Source organism: Montipora capricornis, chromosome 12 (assembly GCF_036669925.1).
Source record: "Montipora capricornis isolate CH-2021 chromosome 12, ASM3666992v2, whole genome shotgun sequence".
Taxonomy (NCBI): Eukaryota; Metazoa; Cnidaria; class Anthozoa; order Scleractinia; family Acroporidae; genus Montipora; species Montipora capricornis.
In genome coordinates this window covers 40,012,007-40,033,558 of record NC_090894.1, presented here as the reverse complement: position 1 = coordinate 40,033,558, position 21,552 = coordinate 40,012,007, and the positions used below count along the sequence as shown (strand labels likewise).

Sequence of the window (21,552 nt, the reverse complement as noted above, 5' to 3'; positions counted from 1 at the left end):
CATCAAACAATTTTCAGTTAGCCCCAAGTCTACTACGCACGCGCTAGTTTACATACTTCATTCAATCTTAGAGGCTTTAGATAAGGGTGGTAATCGAATTAGGATGTTTTTTTGCGGATTTCAGCAAGGGGTTCGACCTGGTCGACCACTGTGCCTTGCTGAAAGAGCTACAGGTCATGAATGTGCATAGTGCTATTATACGCTGGATAGGTGCCTTTTTGACTCAACGGCCTCAGCGTTGTAGAATTGCGGGTTCCTTATCCTCCCCCGTTTTTCCCCTTGGTGGTATTCCCAAGGGCCCGGTTGTTCAAAAGCCGATCAACGCTAATCCCAGATTAAAAATTAACCAAGGAGTTTATTTCTCTACTCCCAAATGCTGTTCAACGCTGATATTCGACAAAACTTTACATTAGAAGTCAATCTTGAAAAACAAAAATAAGCAAAAAATACTCTTACCAAAAAGTTGAAAACATAAAACAAATGTTCACGCTAATCCTGGATTAAGTTAATCGGCTTTCGAACAACCGGGCCCAGGGGAGTAAATTAGCCCCTATGCTCTTTGCAATACTTGTTAAGCGATTAGTTTCCTCCTGGCCACTACGTGCCAAGTGTGTAGATGATACAACCATCTGCGAGGTCGTGCCTCGGTGTAGCCCGAGTTATCTACAAATCTTAGTTGACGAAATCAATGAGTTCGCAACTTGTAGAGGCATGCGACTGAATAAAAAAAAAATAATAAGGAGATGGAGATCAACTTCTTAAAACATCAATGCGTTAACCTCCAGCCCTTAGTGGTTGGTGACGCAGTAGCCAAGCAAGTTGACAACTATAAGCTCCTAGGGGTCTACATTAGTTCTGACTTGTCTTGGAATGAGCATGTTGACTTCATCGTTAAGAAGGCCACCAAAAGACTATTTTCATTAAGGGTACTCAAGAAGGCTGGCGTTCAGCAAGCAGATCTTGTTCGCATTTATTGCTCTTTGATCCGGTCTGTTCTAGAATACGGCGCACCAGTGTGGTCCGCCCTTCCTGGGTACCTTAGTAGCGTTATTGAGTCAGTGCAGAGGAGAGCATTAAGAATAATCTGTCCCTCGGTTAAATATGAGGCTGCACATGCTAGTACTGGTCTTGCCTCTCTTGAAGCCCGCCGTGCAAATCTGTCAGCTAAGTTTTTTAGTAAGGCTAAGGAGATCCCACCCATAAGAGATGTTATCCCTCTGGTCACTCAAGTTAGCCATGGCTACACATTAAGATCTGGGTCAGCTAGAGATGTTAAAGTGAACTCGCGTACCGAAAGGTTCGGGAGTTTTATCACCATGCGCTATGTTTAAATGTATGTGGTGTATATAATTTTACGGTTCGTCATTAACCCCTACTGTAATTCAGCTTTTGCAGCGAGAGTACGGTGAATAAACTATACTATACTATAAAGAGACTCCAGTAGCTCAGCATTAGAGCATCCGACTAGATCACGGAGGGTCGTGGGTTCGAATCCCATCTGGGGCTCGGATTTTTCCGACTTCCCAACGGGTTCTATCAACAAATTCATTTCATTCTGACTGCAGATGGCATTTTTTATTCCTATTCGCTTCAAACGCTTCCAAAAGTAAACGCGATCCTTGAAAATTTCTGGATGGCACCTCGCTACTTCATCCCATATTTCAATTTACAATCTAGCTGTTATCTGCAAATGCAAACTTATTTTCGACCAAAAGCTGTATGAGTTCAGACTTAGCAAAGCAAAAGCAAGGAACTTATCATTCTTGAGCGCATTGGGTATCGTTTGATTTATTAACATGACTTTCACACTTGTTCACGTTTGAACCATTTCCATCCATATGCACATCAAGTTTATGGCGTTAACTCCCGTCTATATACACGACCTTCGCTGTAGCGTAAAGATGGTTTAGTCCTGTTCCGAGACCCTCCCTTTTACCCCGCCCTGAAAATGGGGCGGGGTAAGCCTGAGGGAGTCCCGAAACAGAACCAAACATGGTTGGTCTTTAAAGTTCTTGTTTCGTGTAAGACTCGCCGCCTGGAGAAGGAATTGTAACTGTAATTTTCTCCATTTCCACTGGCGATGAAGACTGGTTAACTGTCTCTCTGAGAGGCTGGGGTGAGTTGAGTTGGCGCTGGGGACTGTGACCTACTGAGGGCGTGGCTGGGGCACTGAGAGGCCTCTCGGTAAATTCGGCAATATACTCTGGAGATGGGGAGGCTTCTCTAGTATTTGACTGGCCTATGGCTGGTAGCTTAGGTTTTGTGTAACGCTTTAGATTATTGTCACGCGGTACAATGAAGTCTCTGCGAGGTAATGCCACCGAGGCTTCATTCTCTTCGCGTATTACGACGTATTGATTAAAATGAGCTCCACCTGACTTGAATGAGCGTCTGTATGGGTGCATGATTGTGTGTGAGCCCCCGCAGTATCTTTGCGAAGGAGGAAGATCTATCATATCAACCAGGCCCGTCATGGCTGCCACCTCGTTCTTTAATTTTTGTGCGTGGTAGCCGAGGTCAGCAGCTATTATTGGAGGTTTTTTCCCCGTGTTCATTTTCTGATGTTGTCGGATATGCTCCAGTTCAAATGTCGTGTACGGCTTGGAAGACTTCTGACCCGGCAAGCTTTGCATCTTGGGCATGTTGGGCCCAATCTCACCCGGTTGTACCTCTAAGGGCCTGTCACATGAGATGCAATGAACTTTCTCCGGTCGGTTCCTGCAGTCAAAACAATAAAACGTCAGTTCCTGACCCTCATGCTGGAAACAGAACGAGACTACTTATTTCAATTTATTTTTCGTAACCATTAAGAAAACGTGATCAGTGGCTTGTTATTCATTGAAAGCCTAAATTTTATCGACCTCTGTCTTCTTGCTTTTTATAGGGGAATCTTTGCTGACGTTATTGTTTACATTATGTCTCACTAACATACGAGTTTGCTCACAGAAGGCATAATGCTATATTTTCAAATTGACTTCAAAAGGTAGAGAGAGGTTCAATCGAGTGTCGTAAAACCAAAACCAAAGTAATTACTTTGGCCAATCAAAAAGGAAGGAGACAATCCGGTAAACCAATCAAAACTCGAAGTAATTACACGTAGCCGACAAAAAGCGCGGGAAAATGTGCACGCGCAAGCCTCGTTTGCTTTTGGTTTCACTTCTGATTGGTTGAAAAAGTGGCGTGAGAACTTTGAACCAATTTCTGAGTAAAGAAATCATAAACCAAAGCAATTCGCCAATTACTTTCGACACTCAATTGAAAAAAGCCCCTCCCTTCACCTCTCCGGTCTAAAGAGATGAGATTGAACGTCGAAAAGGATTAATTCTTTTAAGCTTTCCTTAACTTTAATAGAGTTTTTCGGTTTTGATACGTCATCTTTTTCAAGAAATTATGACAATTCTTGTTCCCTAAATAAGCCCGAAACGGTTTCGGTAGCTTTGAGAAAGGGCCTCTGATCTAGGAGCTTAGGGATTGGGCGAGACTGGATAAAGAGAAACCCTGTTCTCGAGGTTAAGGTCATATCCAAACAAGAAACTCTTCTCACCTTCTGAATCCAGCTGGCTCTCCATCGTCGGTGTGTTTCTCCTTCACTGTTGTTCGTATTACCTGTACCTCTCTGATACGTGATTCCAGCTGATCGCGGAGCGAATCCAGTTCTTGTCTGTCCAGCTTCAGGTGCAGTTTACTCTGCAATTCCTGTAGTGTTTCTTTCAGTGCGTCTTCGATGCTCATTTGACTCTCCATTTTCTCCAGAGCGTCGCTGAGCCCACGGTCCAGAAGGTTGAAACTTTCGTCAAACTGGTTTAAACTGACTTTTGACTCCAGGTCGCCTTTGTCTGCCTGTTGGTAAAGAACAAGAAGAATGGTGATACTTGAACTACTTGCAGAATAAGACATCACGTCTCGAGTATCACATTCGACGCACGTATAAAAAGTGTAAAAATAAAATAATATTTTATTTTTACACTTTATACGTGCACACTTTATACGTGCGTCGAATGTGATACTCGGAGACGTGATGTCTTATTCTGCAAGTAGTTCAAGTTATTCAAACGCGGAGTTCCTAGCCTCGGCAGTTACTATTTCTTTAAGAGAATGGTGATAGTTATAGCACTTTTTAGGTGATCATCAAATCATTCATTTTTTTAACAATCCTCCACTTGCAGGAGACGTATATGAATAATGTCAAAAGTAGTCTTGTAAAGAACTCCTTTAAATTTACAGTCACTTCATTTTAATGCTGTTCCTGTCCTTTTTTGTTGTTGTTGTTGTTATCGTTGTTGTTGTTGTTAAAGAAAACAGGCCTTTCCATGTTCTGTGACCGTTGACTGATACACTTCTAAAGGCGCAACCCCCACGCCAGTAAGGCAGGAATCGAGATACGAGCCGTCATCGTCGGCATGGCAAAGCTGCAAAATTCGCACGGGTTTGCGAGTGAGTGCTCTTTGACCGCAAGCTAATTGTGCTGTCGTGGTCGTTATTTTGTAGTCTTTGATTACGGTGTGTTTGTCCGAATCTATGAATCTAGTCATCTAAGCCTCCACACGGCCGGGTGAACGCCTCCCAGGCGTCTTGTTATCTGCAGTTGATGGCAACGAGAAGACAAACTGCTACCATGTCTAAACTTTTTACCAGGTATTTATCACTAAATGCTGTTATCATAACCCTGACTCAGTTACCTTGATGCCGATTTTTTGATTGACGTGTTCCCTATCAGCTTTGTTCTGTTCCAGTCTATCCATTGCATTGTAAAGTTCTTCCAGGCTCTTTTCGCGTCTGTTGTACTCATTTACAAGCTCCGTAGTGGTCTGGACCAGCTTCTCATGTTTGGTTTGCAATTCAAGAACCATACTATGGACATGATGAACAGCGTTGAATCCTTCAGCGTCCTGCAAATTAGAAATACGAGGAGGAAACAAGATAAACTGTAGAGGTCAAATGAATCCCATAAGTAAACAGGGTGTTTTCTTGTTAGTAACAAATTATTGGTCTGGGCACCAATTCAGGCGTACAAATGGGCCACCACTCCGTGACGTATAGCCATATGTCGTGATATCAACATTCTTGTCACCAGGGGCTGCGATCTTTTTAGGTCAAGTCCTTGAATAGTGCTATTCATGACCGCTGATTGGAGAAATCGAAGATAGGGAGCTTTAAGCAAGGACCACAACGACGGCTATTGGCACGTTGTCTAAAAATAGTATTTCCCGTTTTTGAAATAATTTTGAAATTGTTCCAGGTCCTTCCGCAAGGAAAGTGTGTATCAAGGTTCAGGGAACGAGATTGGTTGAACGGTGTCGCTGTTTGGAAGGGAAATTTACTGTCAAGTGCTCCCTTACTCTACATTAACGTCAATCAAATTTGGTCATTTCAGGTAGTTGTCAAGACAAGAACGGCAAAGGAACGTATCACTAAAAATGTAGAACGCACATGCGGGGCATTCAGAACCTTTGTTTTTCTTTTGTAAGCTTATTGTTCAGAATATCGTTCTTTTAGTCATCGTTGTCGTTCCACCGTCGGTTTTCACGGGACATCCCGGCACCCATTTTGGTGTCCTCATTTTTTTATGGGAATTCATCTGTTTTCCAATGCAAACGTCTTCTTTTCTTTCAGTTAAAAAAAAATGAAACAGAATATCACGCTATATTATTGAAACCTGACAATAAGGACTTGGCAACCAATCTCTTGAGACACAAATGACAATGATGTAATTTCAGGACAACTTCTTTTGTGGACGAAAAAGAGAGATCTGTTGTTTTCGTTCACCAACATGGTAGCAATGACGTAACGTCAAAAACCCCAACCCGTGGCATGCATGTGAGCGAGGCTCGACGTAAAAGGACTGGAATTAGAAAAGCAGCGTTGTTGAAAGGATAAAAAAATGCCTAACGGGGCTTCGAGACATTTACCCGTTTGAAAAGTCATCCGCCGCTCATATGAAAGTGCACGTTGCCTCACCTTACTTGTTGGCCAATCTATAGATTGGACAAACTCTCCGGATGTTAATTCAAGTTGGCCCACAATCACAAACACAAACCGTAAGATGTATAAGTGTTATACTGAAAAAAGTGTAAACTGAAAAGGATCTTTTTATTTTTGGCCGTAAAGAGTATTGAGAAATTTCCCTGGAGATCCTCTTTGTTTCCTTTAAGAAAAGCCTTAGTTTCCGAGCTCGTACTCAGTCCAAACTGCTTTGTTTCCCTGTTATTGAGATCAAAATGACTGATTTACCTTGCAGGGGCTTAGCCAGGGGGGTCCTGGGGTGCCCGTGACCCCCCCTTTGTGACTGTCAACAACATAATACAAACCATATCTGTGAGACTGGAAAAGAGTAATTTATGTCACCTGAAACTTGCTTCATGTACTATCGATCTCAGACGTCCGTGGACAATGGCTTTTTTTCAGCCCAGTTCACGGACCGTTGATTTCAGTCTGCGGTGAAAAATTCTAATCACGTGATAACATTTTTTTGTGGCTCTGCGGTTTCGAAAATACTGATCTCGTGACGCTATTTTCTGTTGCTCTCCCCAAAGAGAAAAGCGCGAAACGACGTTAACGGCGAGTAAAACCGGCCGAAGCTATTACGGGTAACCCAGGAGCAGCCTTGCCTGAGGAAATAAGAGGCAGGTGGAGACTTTCCTTCAGGTTTTTTTTTCTCGGCCGTTGAAAGAACGAAGGAATAGCGCCACGTGATCGGTATTTTCGAAACTGCAGAGCCACAAAGAATGTTATCACGTGACGTCCGTGAACGGAGTCTAAGATCGATAATATGCAGCTATTTTGTAGGCTTGTTCCCCCCCCCCCCCCCCACCCCCCGCCCGCAATCGCTGCTCATTCGAAAAATTGTCAATTTTACCGAAAACACCGTGTTTGACCGGTAAGTACCCTGGATGTGAGAGAATGTGACCCCCACTTTGAAGAATCCTAGCTACGCAACTGCCTTGTTTCCAAAAATCCCTAGTGGACTCTGTTTCTCATGCGTGAGAAACTTTAGTTCGAAACTGGAAATTCTTCGCCCAGATTTCAAATTCCGCAATTTTAAAGAATTCAAAAAAATCACAGCTAATCCTAACCTGCGCTTTTCTCGCCGAACGGAAAGCCGCTAAATCCCTGACGATTGAGTCAATAGCTCTCCTGTTCTTTTCCATTTCCTTCTTGAACTCTTCTTGTGACTGTGCAAAGCTTTTTCTCATGTTATTCATCCGCTCAATACTGAGTCGCAGGGCATAAGCTTGTGACTCTGGATCGTCTTTATTTTCCAGAGCTAATTCTATCTCTTCCAGTATCATCTCTTGCATCGCTTCTCTTTCCTCTTCTGAGTCCAACGACTCATCATCCGAACTCGATTCTTCACCTTTTTTCTTTTCTGCCTTTTCTTTCTCATCCTCTTTTCCCTTTTCTGTTTCTTTATCTTTATTTTCCTTTTTGCTCTCTTGGGCTTCTTGACGGGCCTCAATTTCCTCTATGGTAACTCCTTCTTCGCGCGCTTTCTTACGTAATTTTAAATCTTCCATTGTTGTACGCTTACGTAAAGGCGTCTTTTCTCCCTGGCTGGGAGTTATTTCCCCTTTCATTGACAAACTGACGTTACGTTTTTCGTCTTGGCGTGAAGAAATTTGTCCCGGTTGCAGTTTCGGTAAATCCTGTGACACCCTCGCAGCAGGAGGTGGAATAACTTCGGGAATTTTGTTTATGGACTGATCATCATTCGCTAGGGCTTGTTGGGATCCCTCAGTAATGATCCCTTCTTTCTTTACTTCCTGGGTCCCTTTCCCTTTGGATCCTTTTCTTTTCTTTTCCTTTTTCGCAGCTTCACCCTCTGGCAGAAGCTCAACTTTACTGAGTTGCTGTTGAACCTGATCAAGTTGTGCCTTTAGTATTCCTCCCACGTCGTCGCCAAAATCAACCTGATTGACCATAGAGTCGATAATATTTCTTAAACCCTTGATTCCAGTCTCAGCTGCCTCCAATCTACGGTTGATGTTGATCATTTCTGGAGCTTCGCTAAGAGAGTCCGTAGTCATTTTTTTCTCTTTCTTTTTCTCCTCTTTCTTGCCGTACGCTGAGTCAGTGCCGTATCCACTACTCCTGTCTTTATCTCTCTTTTTCTTTTTGTCGTCTTTTTCGTCTCCCTTCTTTACGAGGTTTTCTCGTGAGCTGTCCTTGTCATCTTTGTATCTTGTTTTCTCTTTGTCCTTCCGTTTCTTCCTTCGTTCTCCGTCCTTTTCGTTGCTGTCTTTATCGTGCAATTCTGTTCCTTGTCTTTTGGGTTTGGCTGGTTTTTGTATCATTACAGTCACAGTTTTTTCCTGTCCGTCTTCATCAATTATCGTTTGCATCACTTCCTCTTCGACTACGTGGTCATCTTCCACAGAATCTGTTTCGCTTTCTGCGAAGGAATCGATTTTACTTTATTATAACACATGTATGCCAAACCTGTTTTTAATGAGATTGTTAGCAGCAAGATCACAGTCAAAATACTTATAGTGTAATACAGTACCTTCGTTACTGAACAAATACTAGAAAAGGGTACGAAACGATTCTCCCCAAAAGTATACAACTACTTTTTAATGCCTTGTCGACGACCCAAATTGGAATAGAATGGACCTCACTAATCCTTGATTTTGCTAGTTTCGTGTCACTGTTCTTTAACCGTTCAAATTTCTCCTGTTCCGGAAACTATAGTTGATTTTGTTGACGCTAGGGATTATTGCTTATTGGTAACTGCAAGAAAAAACGCGACTAACAGACCTCTTTAGTAGGTATTGAGTGCCCATTTCGTATCATCACAGCGGCTGTCGGGATCAAAGATGACATGTGACATTTGCGGAATATCATAAATGGGGAATGCAATGTATGCAGACTATCTTATGAGAGAAAAAGTGACTAATATTAGCTTATAATTCACAAAATAGACCACGTACTAAGTTAAAACGAGGCAGATTAGTTCTTTACTTCTGCCAACATTACAATTCACATAATTATGCATCCGCCGATTGATGTCACGTGTTGTTGCACAAATACATGCGGTCTTTAGTACCCGTCTCACCATCTAACAGAACTTTATCTTTTTTGTCTTCTCGCATGCAAGCAAGTGTTTATCTTTGAAATAAAAAATTCTCATGAGAATGGTCTCGCGGTCTGTATTAGAAAAACAAACGACGAATTGTAACAAGTCCATAATCGATTACTTAAATCTCCCTTCACAATGCCTCAAAATCTGGCAAAGCGCACCTACCCATTTTCGGGTGCGGCTGTGGCATAGCAACCGTATACATTGGTTCCTTTTGGGTGCCCAGATCATCTTTAAGGAGTGCAGGAATGAACTCGGGTTCGTGCCACGATTTAGCAGAACTTTGTCAATGTGTCCACATGTTTTACACATAAACGCTCTTTAAAAGCAGGCGAATTCGCACTACGTGGATCACACTCGCACCCGCACTCGCACTGGTCATGAAAATTAGTTCGTGTATCTGATCCTATGCTTATGGATCATTTTGGGTTTTAAAGTGCTTATGTCGCTGTTTTCGTGTTTTCCAAACATGATACATGTGTATCATAAAGCACCTTTTTGGACTTTAACTTAGCAAAACCTTAGTTTTTCGGAGACTTTGTTTGGTTGCAATTTTTTGCTGCATCCGTAGAGCGAGTTAATCCATCAATGTGAAAAGATGTTTTAAGTTGAATTTCTAGCTTTTTTCAGCAAACATTTCATTGGAGGCCGAGTCAATTTAGTGACAGCAAGTTTGTTTGTCGGTCCGTTCATTGTGTTTCGTTTTAAGTAATTGTTACCTGTCAAAAGTAAGATTTGGCCAAAAACGAAATGAAAGTAAAACAAAAAACCTGTAAATCGTATTCGACAAACACATCGCCCAAGTGAGCAAAAAATACGAACAATGCGCAATAGTGAACATTACCCGGAAACGACGCGGCACTTTCAAGTGAAAACAAACAAATAACCAAATTTGTTTTGATAGAATTCTCAACATTTTGTGAGTGTAAACAAAAGAAGGAAATTGACAAAAACATGATCTAAGTGAAGTATTGACAAAGAATACATGCGGTTTTAGGGAGTCATAGAAGATCAGAGGCTCTTCTTCTCGCAGCAGACGTTGGGCAATTTGGTGTTAAATGAATTTTTGTGATTTAGTTGAAGTGTTATCACGGGGACTGAAAATTAAATCCTTAAATCCTCAATGAGTTCTAAACATATCGCCCAAGTTGGCATGAAATGAACACTGATAACGCGGATTTGGAAAAATAATGAAGGCTCGTAGCGAAAAACCAACCTTCTTTTTCGCTTTGTGAATCTTCATCACTGCTGGATGCACCTTGAGACGACGAAGACCTCACCGAGTGTGGTCCTCTTATCTGTGCCTGCTGAGCTTCTATTTCGCCGATGCCAAAATGTTCAACTATTGTATGCAGTAGATTTCTTAAATGAAAGAAATTTACTGGTCCGATCTGTGGACTTATGGCTAAATCAAGCAAGTCTGTCAAACCCACAGTCATTTTCTGTGCAAGAAAAGACGCACTTTCGCCAACTTTCTTAACACGCGCACACAGAGAAATAATGGAGCAAACAAATGAACTCGATTAGCACCAAGCAACATCTTTTCCCAAGAGAATCGCTTATTGTATGCTTTGTACATTAATCTAGATAAAAGCTCGATTAAAACGGACCGTATTGCAAACAATATGACGTAATTAATTCAAGAGTAAATCTTTTTAATGCCTCTTTTTATTCGTTACTATGGAAACGACGCGTACTAGACGTGCAACTTAAGTGATCAATTTTAGCTGGTAATGATTAAAAAAAGTAGAGATCAGTCAATGAAATGACATTTTAACAAGTTACTCTTTAGGTATGATAAATAAACCAACTACTTAATTTGTAAAACACTTTTACAACACAGGGAACAAAGTCTAAAATAACTACGGAACGTAACGAGAACATAAATTACTGCTCCTGCGTTTTCAACGAGTTTTCAAGGGAAGAACGCGCAAAAACATTGCAAGGTTTCGTAAGTTGTTGGCACAGCAGTACTCTTGGTTTCAGGGATTTTGAAAACCTGTGTTGTTGAGGGTTGAGTTAAAACTGGGACCGAATGTTAAGCTCATGCTCTTAAGCGTGTGGTATCTGACCGATCTTTGTTTGGTACCGCGGGAGTTAAACGCAAGGATCCGTCAAGATGCCAAGCAAAAAGAAGAAATTCAATGCCCGATTCCCTCCGGTAAAATCGTTTTTGGCTCTTTGATAACAAATAACAGCATATTGTAATCTTTCACTTTTGTTTCTGAAGGCTCGGATCAAGAAAATTATGCAAACAGACGAGGATGTGGGCAAGGTTGCTGCGGCTGTACCTGTGATAATTTGTATCCTTACCATTTCAAATTTAGAGTGTTTAATACTCATATTAGCTACTGTAATTTTTTTGGGATCCTCGAGCAGTGAGCTCACCTTTCGCAAAGTTTTCAGATCCTTTCACGTAGTGTCAGGAAGTAAAGGATCCAGGGATGTTGTACCAAATAGCTAGCGTACCCGTTCTTGATTAAATTTATATTGTATTAATGTGACTGTTATCCCACTGTTATCACAGTGTACGTGCTCTCGTATTTTCCTGAATCTAAAAAATGATGTACTGAAATCGAATTTATTTACATTGTCTTTTCCTTAGCTTCTCAGGCAAGTAATATAGCTTTCGTCGACACAAATATTGTTTTTCCCTTTAACTAATTTGTTTCTTGGATTAGCTAAGGCTCTTGAAATGTTTCTGCAGTCGCTGGTGGAGAGAGCTAGCGAATACACCAGATCAAGAAACGCTAAAACCATGACACCAGCACATCTGTAAGTAGTTTTGATTAGTTTAAAAACTCCACAAAAGTATAAATTATCCTTGAAGTGTAAAATGTTACTTTTTTGATCTTTGCTTCATCGAATCTGACAGTTTCAATGTGTTTCGATCGTGAATGATTATTTTCGAAAGCTTGACGGAATATTTGTATTGCAGACCAATGTTATATCCACTCAAAGCTTCATGAATTTCTTTGGAATTTCAAGGATCTCTTCAGTCTGTAATGACTGCTGATTAATGTCTTTAAATCATGAATATTTTACCGTATTTGCACTTTGGTTTAGTATAGGTAATCACACGATGTCAAGTGCAATTTGGAAGAAAATAAGCACAAATAATTTTTTTCAAAGACGACCAAAATTGCGCAAGCCCGTAGGGCAAGTGCAATTTGCCCTGCTTATTTATTCCCAATTGCGCGAGAACAATCATGTGATTACCTTTTAATAATATATGTGAAAAATTTAGGATGGGTAAGCGGAAGAACTGACGTGAATCACGCAATCAGGGAAAAATTGCATGATAAATTACGCCATCCAGGGTCCTTGCTTGATTTGAAAACAAAGGATTTGATTGGTTCTGACCAAACCCTATTTTTTGTTAGCCAATCATAATCAAGAATTCGGATGTGTAATTTGCACTGGTATTACACTTTTTGCACTGTGTTGCACTTGAAAGGCACTGCTCTCAGCCAATCAGAATCAAGTAATTTTTTCATGTATATTATTAAGTTAGATATCAGTTTTTGTTTATTTGTTAAAATTTTGACTATTGTAACTTCCTTCAGTTACATTTTTAAAGTAGATGTTCACAGGACTGCTTGCTTTGGAAGACTATTCCGAGGAATTTTATCTTTCTTATTCAATTCCCTTTGACCCTCTGGAATGGTCGTGTAGGGCATTTTAATATCAAACCCATGTAACATAGTATTTTTTAAAAGAAAGGATCTAAGGGTGCTTTCCTTTTGTCAGAAACCCACCAGTTTGCAAAGAAAATGCAATAATTCAAGGATCACTTGAATGATGATACCTTGCATTCTTCTGGAGGAGTATACAATGTATGTCATCCTCGAAATGTGTTAATTTAAAGGCGTTGTAGAGTTAGTACTTCCAAATGTTCAGTCTGGCCAGTCAGTTCTGTCAAATGGAGAGCATCCCTAGTCGTAGATAAGATTGTGCTCTCCTCTTTGATTTGCACATATTTTTCTGCGAAATGGTTACTGCACTTTCTTTGCACACAATCTATTATGACTTGCACATATCTTTTGACAACAATGAAGGCTGTTAAAATTGAAAATCAACCATTGCTAGGTTAATTTTTTAAATGCTTGAATCTGCAGAAAGAGGTGTATTACGTCCGAAAACCAGTTTGACTTTTTAAAAGACTTGGTAGCAAATGTACCCGATCTTCCTTCAAATGAAGAGGAACAAGATGGAGAACCTAAACCAAAAAGGTTGGTCGTTCAATATTATTTAAGTTGCATGATACTTTAGATTAGTGATCATTAGCAGGCAAAACTATCTTGCATTTAGAATGGAACAGAATGCAAAGTTGAATAACAGTCAGATCAACAAATGGAACTAATTGAATCTCTCTGGGAATTGTCCCAAGACATGGAAGTGGATCCACAGTTGGATAGTCAGTTGATACAACATTTAAAAGAAATGAAACAGTTCAGAGAGTCTCTCTCTCCCTCACTCCCCCCTTCCCCCACTCTCCCCCCCGCCCTTTAGAGACGGTTTCCCTTAAAATATTTGCCACAAGTTTGCTTAGCCTAAGGCAATCAGAAAAAAATTCAAGAGGACTTCACTTTTAATGGCACACTTTATCCTTTGTTATTGTGTTACGATCATCTGAAAACCAAAGATGCCAAGTCAAGTTGACTCAGGTAGACATGTACAAATAGATCTATTGAATTATGACTTTGCCCTGTTAGGCTCTTTTTTTCACCATACATTTCTTGGCTTTTTGGCTGTTTTAACATATACAATACATAGAGAATATTACATGGCCGCGTGGGGATACAGATTTTACTACCGAAATCACCAAACTGTTTGCACCCTGAAAAAAATGATTTATTGCATTTGAATTTCAACTTGCTCACGTGACCATTTGGAGCGCTCTGATGTGTGACGTGTCATTCTTGATGTGAGCAAGGCTGTGGGAAAATAAAGAAATAGACCACGGCATGAGATGAATGTGTACGAAGAACTTTCCACTGTTTGGAAATAATATGTGGTCAATGGTGGTTGAACGGAGGGGGAGATGTTTCAACAGAGTTCTACCCGGGTTAATTTTATTGGCTAATCATGTTCTTTACCATGACGACACCTATATTCTGACATGTGAAAGATAAAAATGATAATTATGTTCACTGTGCTAGGTGAAGATATGATTTTTTAGTAAAAGGAGAAATCCTGGTAATTGATCTGTATCTACCCGTATATAATACTATAAAATAATGATCCTATTGCATTCAATCTGGCTTGTTTAGAAAAAGGGCACCGAAAAAACCTCCGGCTCAGAACAAGGAAAGAAAGAAATCAGAAAAGAGGAAACCTCAGCCTGTTGCTGCAGTGTCTGATGAATCTGAAGATGAACTTGAATCTGAGGTTGTTAATTTTATTAGAAACCTCTTTTTGCCAGTTTGATTTGTTTTATCTGTGTCCAAGTTATGTTGTGCATTACCAGTGTTTCATTATTATCAGTCAAATAATACATGTGCAGCAATTGGCGAGTGAAGCTTTCTGTATTCCACAGTCCCTGCTAAACATCTTTGTGTGCTCTTGAACTTGATTCTTCTTTTTTGCAAGATACTGCAGGCCAAGACATCTTTTAAAACCTCATTTCCTGAGGAAAGGTCTCAGTAAAGGAAAATGAGGTGTCTGCGGAAAAATAAAATTGTTGCACCGCTATTTTTTGTATAGGGTTAAACTCTATATCATATTAAAGCTAATAGATTGAATTATTTGAATAAAGTTTTAGGTTTTTGGTATTTAATATTGCCTTTTAGGTTTGAGGCCTCAAACTCCTGTCCCTTCGCTTTATTGCAAAAACAACCGCACTTTGTTGCATCTCAGTCACAGATGAATGCACTCCACTGCCATGTGAAGAATTTTTGATGTGTTGGGAATTGAAGGAAATATCACGCACCAAAGTCAAAACTCTTATCTCATACTTGATTTGGGCAGAAAAGATGTCATAAAATTAGTCTTCGAAGACTGACGAAAAATTCCTCTCACAGTATTTTGGGGCAGTACAATCATCTGTTAGAAATGACAATATGGAAGTGATATCTTAATTTAAAACCCATCTAGACAGGAGGTCCAAGAAGTTGTAATTTTGGTGTAAATAAAAAGCCCTAGAAAATCGAGCTTAAGGATTTCGTGTGCAGTTCACGGATGTGCTGAATAATTATCTCCACCCCTACTTGAAAGAAAATTATGCTGAGCCAATCAGCAACATTAACTTTACATTTACATATAACACCTGGAAACCTACCAGTCACTGTACTAAATAAATATGTTTAATTGCAATTAGGAAGAAGACTCTTCATCGGAAGGAACAAGCAATCATACCAGTGCAACAAATTCCACAGCAAAGTGTTCCAGCAGTACATCATTACCATCCACAGTACCATCAATAACACTAACAAGACCCAGTACAGATGAAAATGAGGAGTAAGCTTTGTATTAATACTATATTTCTTTAGGCTGGTGCAACTTAAATGTTTTCTCCTCTTTGTCTGTTTTTTTTTTTACCTTACAACTACATGTACATTAATGGTGACTTATTCATTCAGTCTTTTGTCATAATGCAAGTTTCTAATTCTATGGTGAGACTAATTTCTCTTTAATTCAGCACCCACTATTGGGGTAGCCTAATGTATATTAAGGAAAATATATGAATAACTAATGATATATGAATAACTAATGAATCAGCTGCTGTTTCTGATTAAGGTTCATTTGCTGTGCAAAAAGGTTTATCTTTACATGTGTACCTCTTTTCTTAGTAACCGTTTTCAGTCCAAAATATTGCTTGTAGGCGAGGCAGGCATCTCACCAATCTATTCTACACATACGTGTAAGGTCTTTTGTTTGAACAGATACTGTAGTTTCAGAAGTCCACCATTATCTTGCCTTGCTAAAAGGCTCTTTCAAGTGATGTGCTTCAATCCTACCTAGCCAATTTTTGCTTTGCGCCTACCCAACCAATTTTAAACCATTTTTTCCCTTTTGCCCTGTTTCTATTCCTTTTATAATAATATTATTATATGTTCTTGTGAATAAGGGGGAAATAGGAAAATGTTAAACCGAAAGCATACTATGGCGCCTCTGGCTACTGCTGTATAATCCATGTATGACCTTGATATCTTGCCCTGGTGAAGTAAGATAATCAAGTTGTGGCCCCTAGATGAATCCACTGATAACAATCAGGTTGTCCATTGCAAGTGCTTTTACAAGGCTGTTGCCTAACAGGAGCCCGGTAGCCTGGGGCTCCCAAAGAATAGCTCTGGGCGCCTTAATTTTTCACAGCAACACCTTTCACTTCATATGTTGGGCTCCTAAGTTCTCAGCATTTAGCTCTGAGGACCCCTTTAAAATTTTCTTAGGCAGCAGCCTTGTTTTATTATCAACAACAGCCCGTCCCCAGAACTACACTCAAGTGGACAATCTTACTTCTGTTTTCTTGTCACCCATTGGCTCCTCAGGTGCAAAATTGTCTGGCGTTTGACAGAGTATAGTCAGATAAGTCTCACTCCCAGGGGTCAGTGGCCGGGTTAAGGGTGGTGTGCACTTTTTGTAACTTATTTGCTTGTGTACACGCGTCTGTTTTCTCCTTAGGTCTAAATCATCAGCATCCATGAGCATTCCAATGCTTGGCCATATACCAGGAATGATGGGCAATTCATTTGATGACGAAGATGATGACTATGACTCGTGAAACACAGTGTCAATATTGAGTGCATGTACAAGGAGAGATGTTTTACTTGTTTTTAGCAACTAGGCTTCTAAAGGTCTGAAAATTGACCATTGATATCTTATGCAGTTTTGCATTCATATTATGCATTTTCCATTTTGGCGTTTGGAAATTTATTCTGAATATTTTGAGAATTTTACAGCAATACTAGAGAGAGCTTTCTATTATATGTTACCTGTTGCTTCAGTTTGAGAGATTTTGATAGGAGTGTTTTCGTGGAGTTTTCTTTGTGAAACATACAGTAATAGGAACTTGAAGCACAGGCATTTTTAAAAGTCCATGTAAAGTTAAAGCAAGTTAGGTTTAACCCATTTGTTTAAAGCAGCCCCCATTTATGAGTGAGTAGACAGAGTAAAATCTCTAAGTCTTACTCTCACAACTGAAAGGGTGCAACAACCTTTCACTGAAGGAGAACAGTGTGTCCCTCTTTGAAGTATTTTTTCATTCCAGAGATATTGAACGTTTTTGTCAAAAAATCTTTGAAATTCCAAAATCACAGATCACAAAATCATACAATATAAACATCTGTGTAAGGTCATTCATACTTTGCCTTAGGGTTTATAACAGTTGTTTCTGGTGATGTTACATGTATATCATGTGTAAATATTTCATGTCTACTAGGTGCATTTAAATGGGCTACTGTGATGTTGCCATCACAATTTTTGCTTTCAGCCTGGCTCACTCACAGTTAACAATTATTGTGCATAATGGCAAAAAGTAGAATACTAATAATATTTCACATGAAATAAACTTAATGGCGACTGTCTAGTAGGTGTCATTTTGTGTGTACCTGTGATACGAAGAATTGTGCAGATCGTGGCCCTTACCCCAGACAGCTAAAGCAGAGAAGATCCTTTAAGATCTGCATACATTATAATTCTTACTTGGTACCAAATGATAATTTAATCATTGCATGTCTTCTTTTCATTCAAAAAAATTTTGCAAAGATGTAAAAAACAAACTGATTACGTCCTTTTTTTTTCTACTAAGCAGCTGTCTATAAAAAAATTCATGGCTACAATAATGATGTCATTTATCCAACAATTTTTATTGAATGATAGGTTATTTGCCTTGCAATATAAAAATTATGGGCATTGTTTTGTCAGTGAACTAAACTTATACAGGTAATCAAAGCCAATCAAAAATAGAGTTCTAAACATTTTGAATGAATAATGAAATAATAATATTTGTAATGGTTCCAAGTTTTAGGAAACAACACTCTTGACTAATTTTGTGACTTCTGGTCAGGTCAAGACAATAATAAATTATTCTTTGAAATGCCTTCAACAATAACTCTGGAATGAAAGAAGAGATCAAAAAAGGAATGTACTGTTACAGTAGTTTTTCAGTTTTTTTTCTGCCTTTCAAATGAGCATAGAATTGTGCTTTTTTTCCTTGCACTTAATTTTTTCTTCAAGGATGAAAATCAGCGGTACGGTATTTTTCTAGTGACCACATTTACATCTTAAAATAATCTCTTAAATGCAGCAAAAAGGATGCCCTTACTCATAAAGACTGTCTGACAGCAGATGTATCCAAAAGCACACCCAATTTGATGCACTCCTATATTGATAATTAAGAATCCGAAAGTGTCCTCTTAGTGGCATCTGTAAAATCCACATTGGACCGGACTAGACCGGATCACAGATTGGATCACAGTAGTGACTTAAACATATTTTGCCTACAACTCTCTGTGCGACACCATCCAAAGCTATTGTTCAACCACTGAACACTTTATTTCATAGTTTACATTTTGAAATTAATTCAAGCTTGATTCATTTTTAATTAGTTTTTCACTTCCGGTCTGTGACCCAGTTTGGACCAATCCGAGTTTTGTTTGTGCTGTTGACTTAAAGCATCAGTTATGTCCAGCAATGTGGGTTAGAAGTCCCCAAAATTACATTTCTCAATTAAACACCAACAATGATTAAAATGGGAAAATTTGGTTTTATCAAACGTGTTGATAAAGGTCTCATTACCACTGTGAAAGATTTGGAAAGCTGACGTTTTGAGCAAATAGAGGAATTGTGGGTGTTGTTGGTATTTATGCGAGTGACCTACCAGTACCTTTAACTAAAAACAATTGTATGCCTTGGGCTAACTGTGTTTTTGTATGGTAGGTAAGACCAAAAACTGTCTTTCTCTCAAATATAACTTAGAGAGGGCTGGAGGGGCATGCTGTATAGGTATGTGACACTGCAGCAGACCAGCCACCTAATAATAGGTTTTGATTGGATTTTAACCGAGTTTTAGTACTGATCCTGCTATAAATAACTCAACCCAGAGGGCTAGTGCACCATTATCTTTAGCCCCATTGGTAGGGAAGGGGGAATAACAGATTTTGAGGACCCAGTGTCATTTCCTAATTCTAGAATTAAATGCAATAGGAAAGTAAGACCGATGAGAGAGACTCTGATCTACATATTTTCAGGAGCTGATATGCTAATCGAATTTCTCAACACTTGGCCTGCGCTAGTTTGCACATGATTCGGCTATCCAATCCTGTGCAAAAAGATGCTTCTTTCAGCATACCCTCCCCTCCCAAAATGTAGTAAGGTTTCCTTCCCATCGCTCTTTGCGCTTATTCACGCTTTGACAAAGAAGAAACGCAGAAGACTTGCTGAAGATAGTAAGATTGGTGGCAATGAAGGATCGGAACCCTAAAAAATTTCATTACACAAAGGCGATCGTATGTGGTGTACCGTCGTCACTTCCTACCCTCGCGCAGCGACAAAGTGATTCCTTGGGAGTCGTAGACTATAGCAAATCTGTGAGTCAACATGCTCAATATGTTTCAGCTTTAAAAAACCTTGGGTTACAAGTAATAGAACTTCAAGCAGACGAAGATCACCCAGATTGTGTATTTGTTGAAGATGTTGCCGTGGTTTGTGAAGGTGTCGCGTTACTCGTTCAGCTGGGACATCCAAGCAGACGCGGTGAGTCTGTAAAGATGAAGAAAGTGTTGGAGGATTTGGGTTTGACAGTACAAGAAATGAACCAGCCAGCGACTCTAGACGGTGGGGATGTTCTGTTTACCGGTAGAGAATTTTTCGTGGGACTTTCTACGAGGACTAACCATCAAGGATTAGAAAGCCTAGCGAAAGCATTTCCAAATTACCCAGTGACAGGTGTAACAGTGAGGGATAACTTACATCTCAAGTCGATGATGACAATGGCGGGGCCAGACATAATAGTTGTTGGAGGAAGTGAGGCCTCGAAAACCGCCTGGCATGAAATAGAGAACAAAGGCCGCTTCAAGTATGAGAGACTTATGGTTCCTGAAGATAAAGCAGCAAATTGTCTGTACATAAATGATACACTGATTCACTTGCCAGCAAGTGAAATCCCAAGCAGTTATGGTTCATTTAAGCAACTCCCTGGTCCAAAGGTTGAACTGGAGAATTCTGAACTGTACAAAGTTGATGGTTGCTTGACTTGTCTGTCGATATTGCTCTGATATATGTTTTTTCATAGGGCCGTGTTGTTACTTTAGTCTTTCAAGATTGTTTGCATATTATAGTTTGTACCCTTAAGCAGTGTGTCTTGACTTTTGGGCTGTTACTTAATGAAACAGTTGTGTTCATACTACGAATGTAAGAAGGCTTTAAGTATGCCCAAGTTCAACTTTCAATGTGAATGGCGTTTATTTTAGCTGAAACTGGCCTTACTTTGTAGCCTTGGAAACTTCACGCCTCTCCAGAGCAATTTCTGCAATATGATCTCAAGTCTAGGTTTGTCACCCTCGAATGCATACTTGAGCAGATCAAAACATGCTTTAACTTGATTTGAGTTTCTGTCGCACTTATGGCCTACTTGGAGCCTAGTATGAACTTGCCTAGATGACTCCTTTGTTCACTCCTATCATACAATAGGCCATTTTCAAAATACGGTTCAAATATTCAGCTTGATAGTGAGTCAGTGAGGGCAAAAACAATAAACACAAAATGAACGTGAAAAATGTTTATATATCTTACGCTTTTTTTTGTCTTTGTCCTCACTATCAAGCTGAATTTTAATATATCAAAAAAGGCCTATTTTAACTTACCATAAAATCATGTGATCAGTTATTACAATATACATGAAAAACTTCCAAGATAGATAATTTTAATCAAGCAGAAGCAAGGCATGTATATCATGCGGTCACAAAGAATACACCATCTGGGGTTTGCATTTCATTGCGTACAGTATGTGTGACTTTCTTTAGTCATTCTACATCTACATTATTTACCAATGAAAAAGAAGGATGTCTGGTTTGTTTCATCTTTTTACACTGAATTACCTCTTCTGCACTGTGTTGCCTGAAAACTGCATTTCTCGAAGCCAATCAGGATGGAGAAATGTTTCTATATTTAACAATTATTCCATGAGCGCGCATTGGATATGAGATGGTAAATAGCCAACGAGGCGCGTAGCGCTGAGTTGGTTATAACCACTCTCATATCCAACAAGTGCGAATGGCATAATTGTTTTATTAAATTCCTTAAACTCCAAAAGTTTAGAAGTATGAAATACGAGTGAAAAAAGCGAGAAAATCCTAGCGAAATTGGAAAAAGTTGATGAAGATGCGATGTTGTGTAATACCTCGTGGTCAGACAGACGCAGGCTCATCACAAAAACATTTCTTACCTTTTTGCGTATCTCTAAGCTTCGAAAGTGATCCAAACTTTCCACAAAAACGTTTTTCTTTTGCTTTATACCGAAAGAAATTTCGCTTTCTGGC

General features: G+C 39.6%; 3 protein-coding genes across 4 annotated transcripts; 2 read left to right on the top strand and 1 right to left on the bottom strand.

The window, feature by feature from the left end:
* Nucleotides 1-644: 644 nt before the first annotated feature.
* On the bottom strand, nt 645-11,013 carry LOC138027151 (glutamine-rich protein 2-like). Of its 2 annotated transcripts, none has more exons than XM_068874663.1 (5): nt 10,290-11,013; nt 7,074-8,389; nt 4,680-4,889; nt 3,545-3,840; nt 645-2,718 (listed from the first exon to the last, which is right to left on the bottom strand). In XM_068874663.1, exons 1-5 carry the CDS (start codon nt 10,510-10,512, stop codon nt 2,004-2,006), a joined length of 2,760 nt encoding a protein of 919 aa, XP_068730764.1. In that variant the 5' UTR covers nt 10,513-11,013; the 3' UTR covers nt 645-2,003. The 2 variants fall into 2 exon arrangements, with proteins under 2 accessions (XP_068730764.1, XP_068730765.1); XM_068874664.1 differs by lacking the exon at nt 10,290-11,013 and adding an exon at nt 9,239-10,170.
* A 133-nt stretch (nt 11,014-11,146) lies between these two features.
* LOC138027153 (dr1-associated corepressor-like) lies at nt 11,147-17,600 on the top strand. Its single transcript, XM_068874666.1, has 7 exons — nt 11,147-11,234; nt 11,304-11,376; nt 11,755-11,848; nt 13,192-13,305; nt 14,347-14,464; nt 15,393-15,532; nt 16,697-17,600. The coding sequence occupies exons 1-7, from the start codon at nt 11,193-11,195 to the stop codon at nt 16,794-16,796; spliced, it is 681 nt and encodes a 226-aa protein (XP_068730767.1). The 5' UTR covers nt 11,147-11,192; the 3' UTR covers nt 16,797-17,600.
* Nucleotides 17,601-19,416: 1,816 nt separating this feature from the next.
* On the top strand, nt 19,417-20,365 carry LOC138027152 (N(G),N(G)-dimethylarginine dimethylaminohydrolase 1-like). Its single transcript, XM_068874665.1, has one exon. It carries the CDS (start codon nt 19,477-19,479, stop codon nt 20,287-20,289), a length of 813 nt encoding a protein of 270 aa, XP_068730766.1. The 5' UTR covers nt 19,417-19,476; the 3' UTR covers nt 20,290-20,365.
* Nucleotides 20,366-21,552: the final 1,187 nt, after the last annotated feature.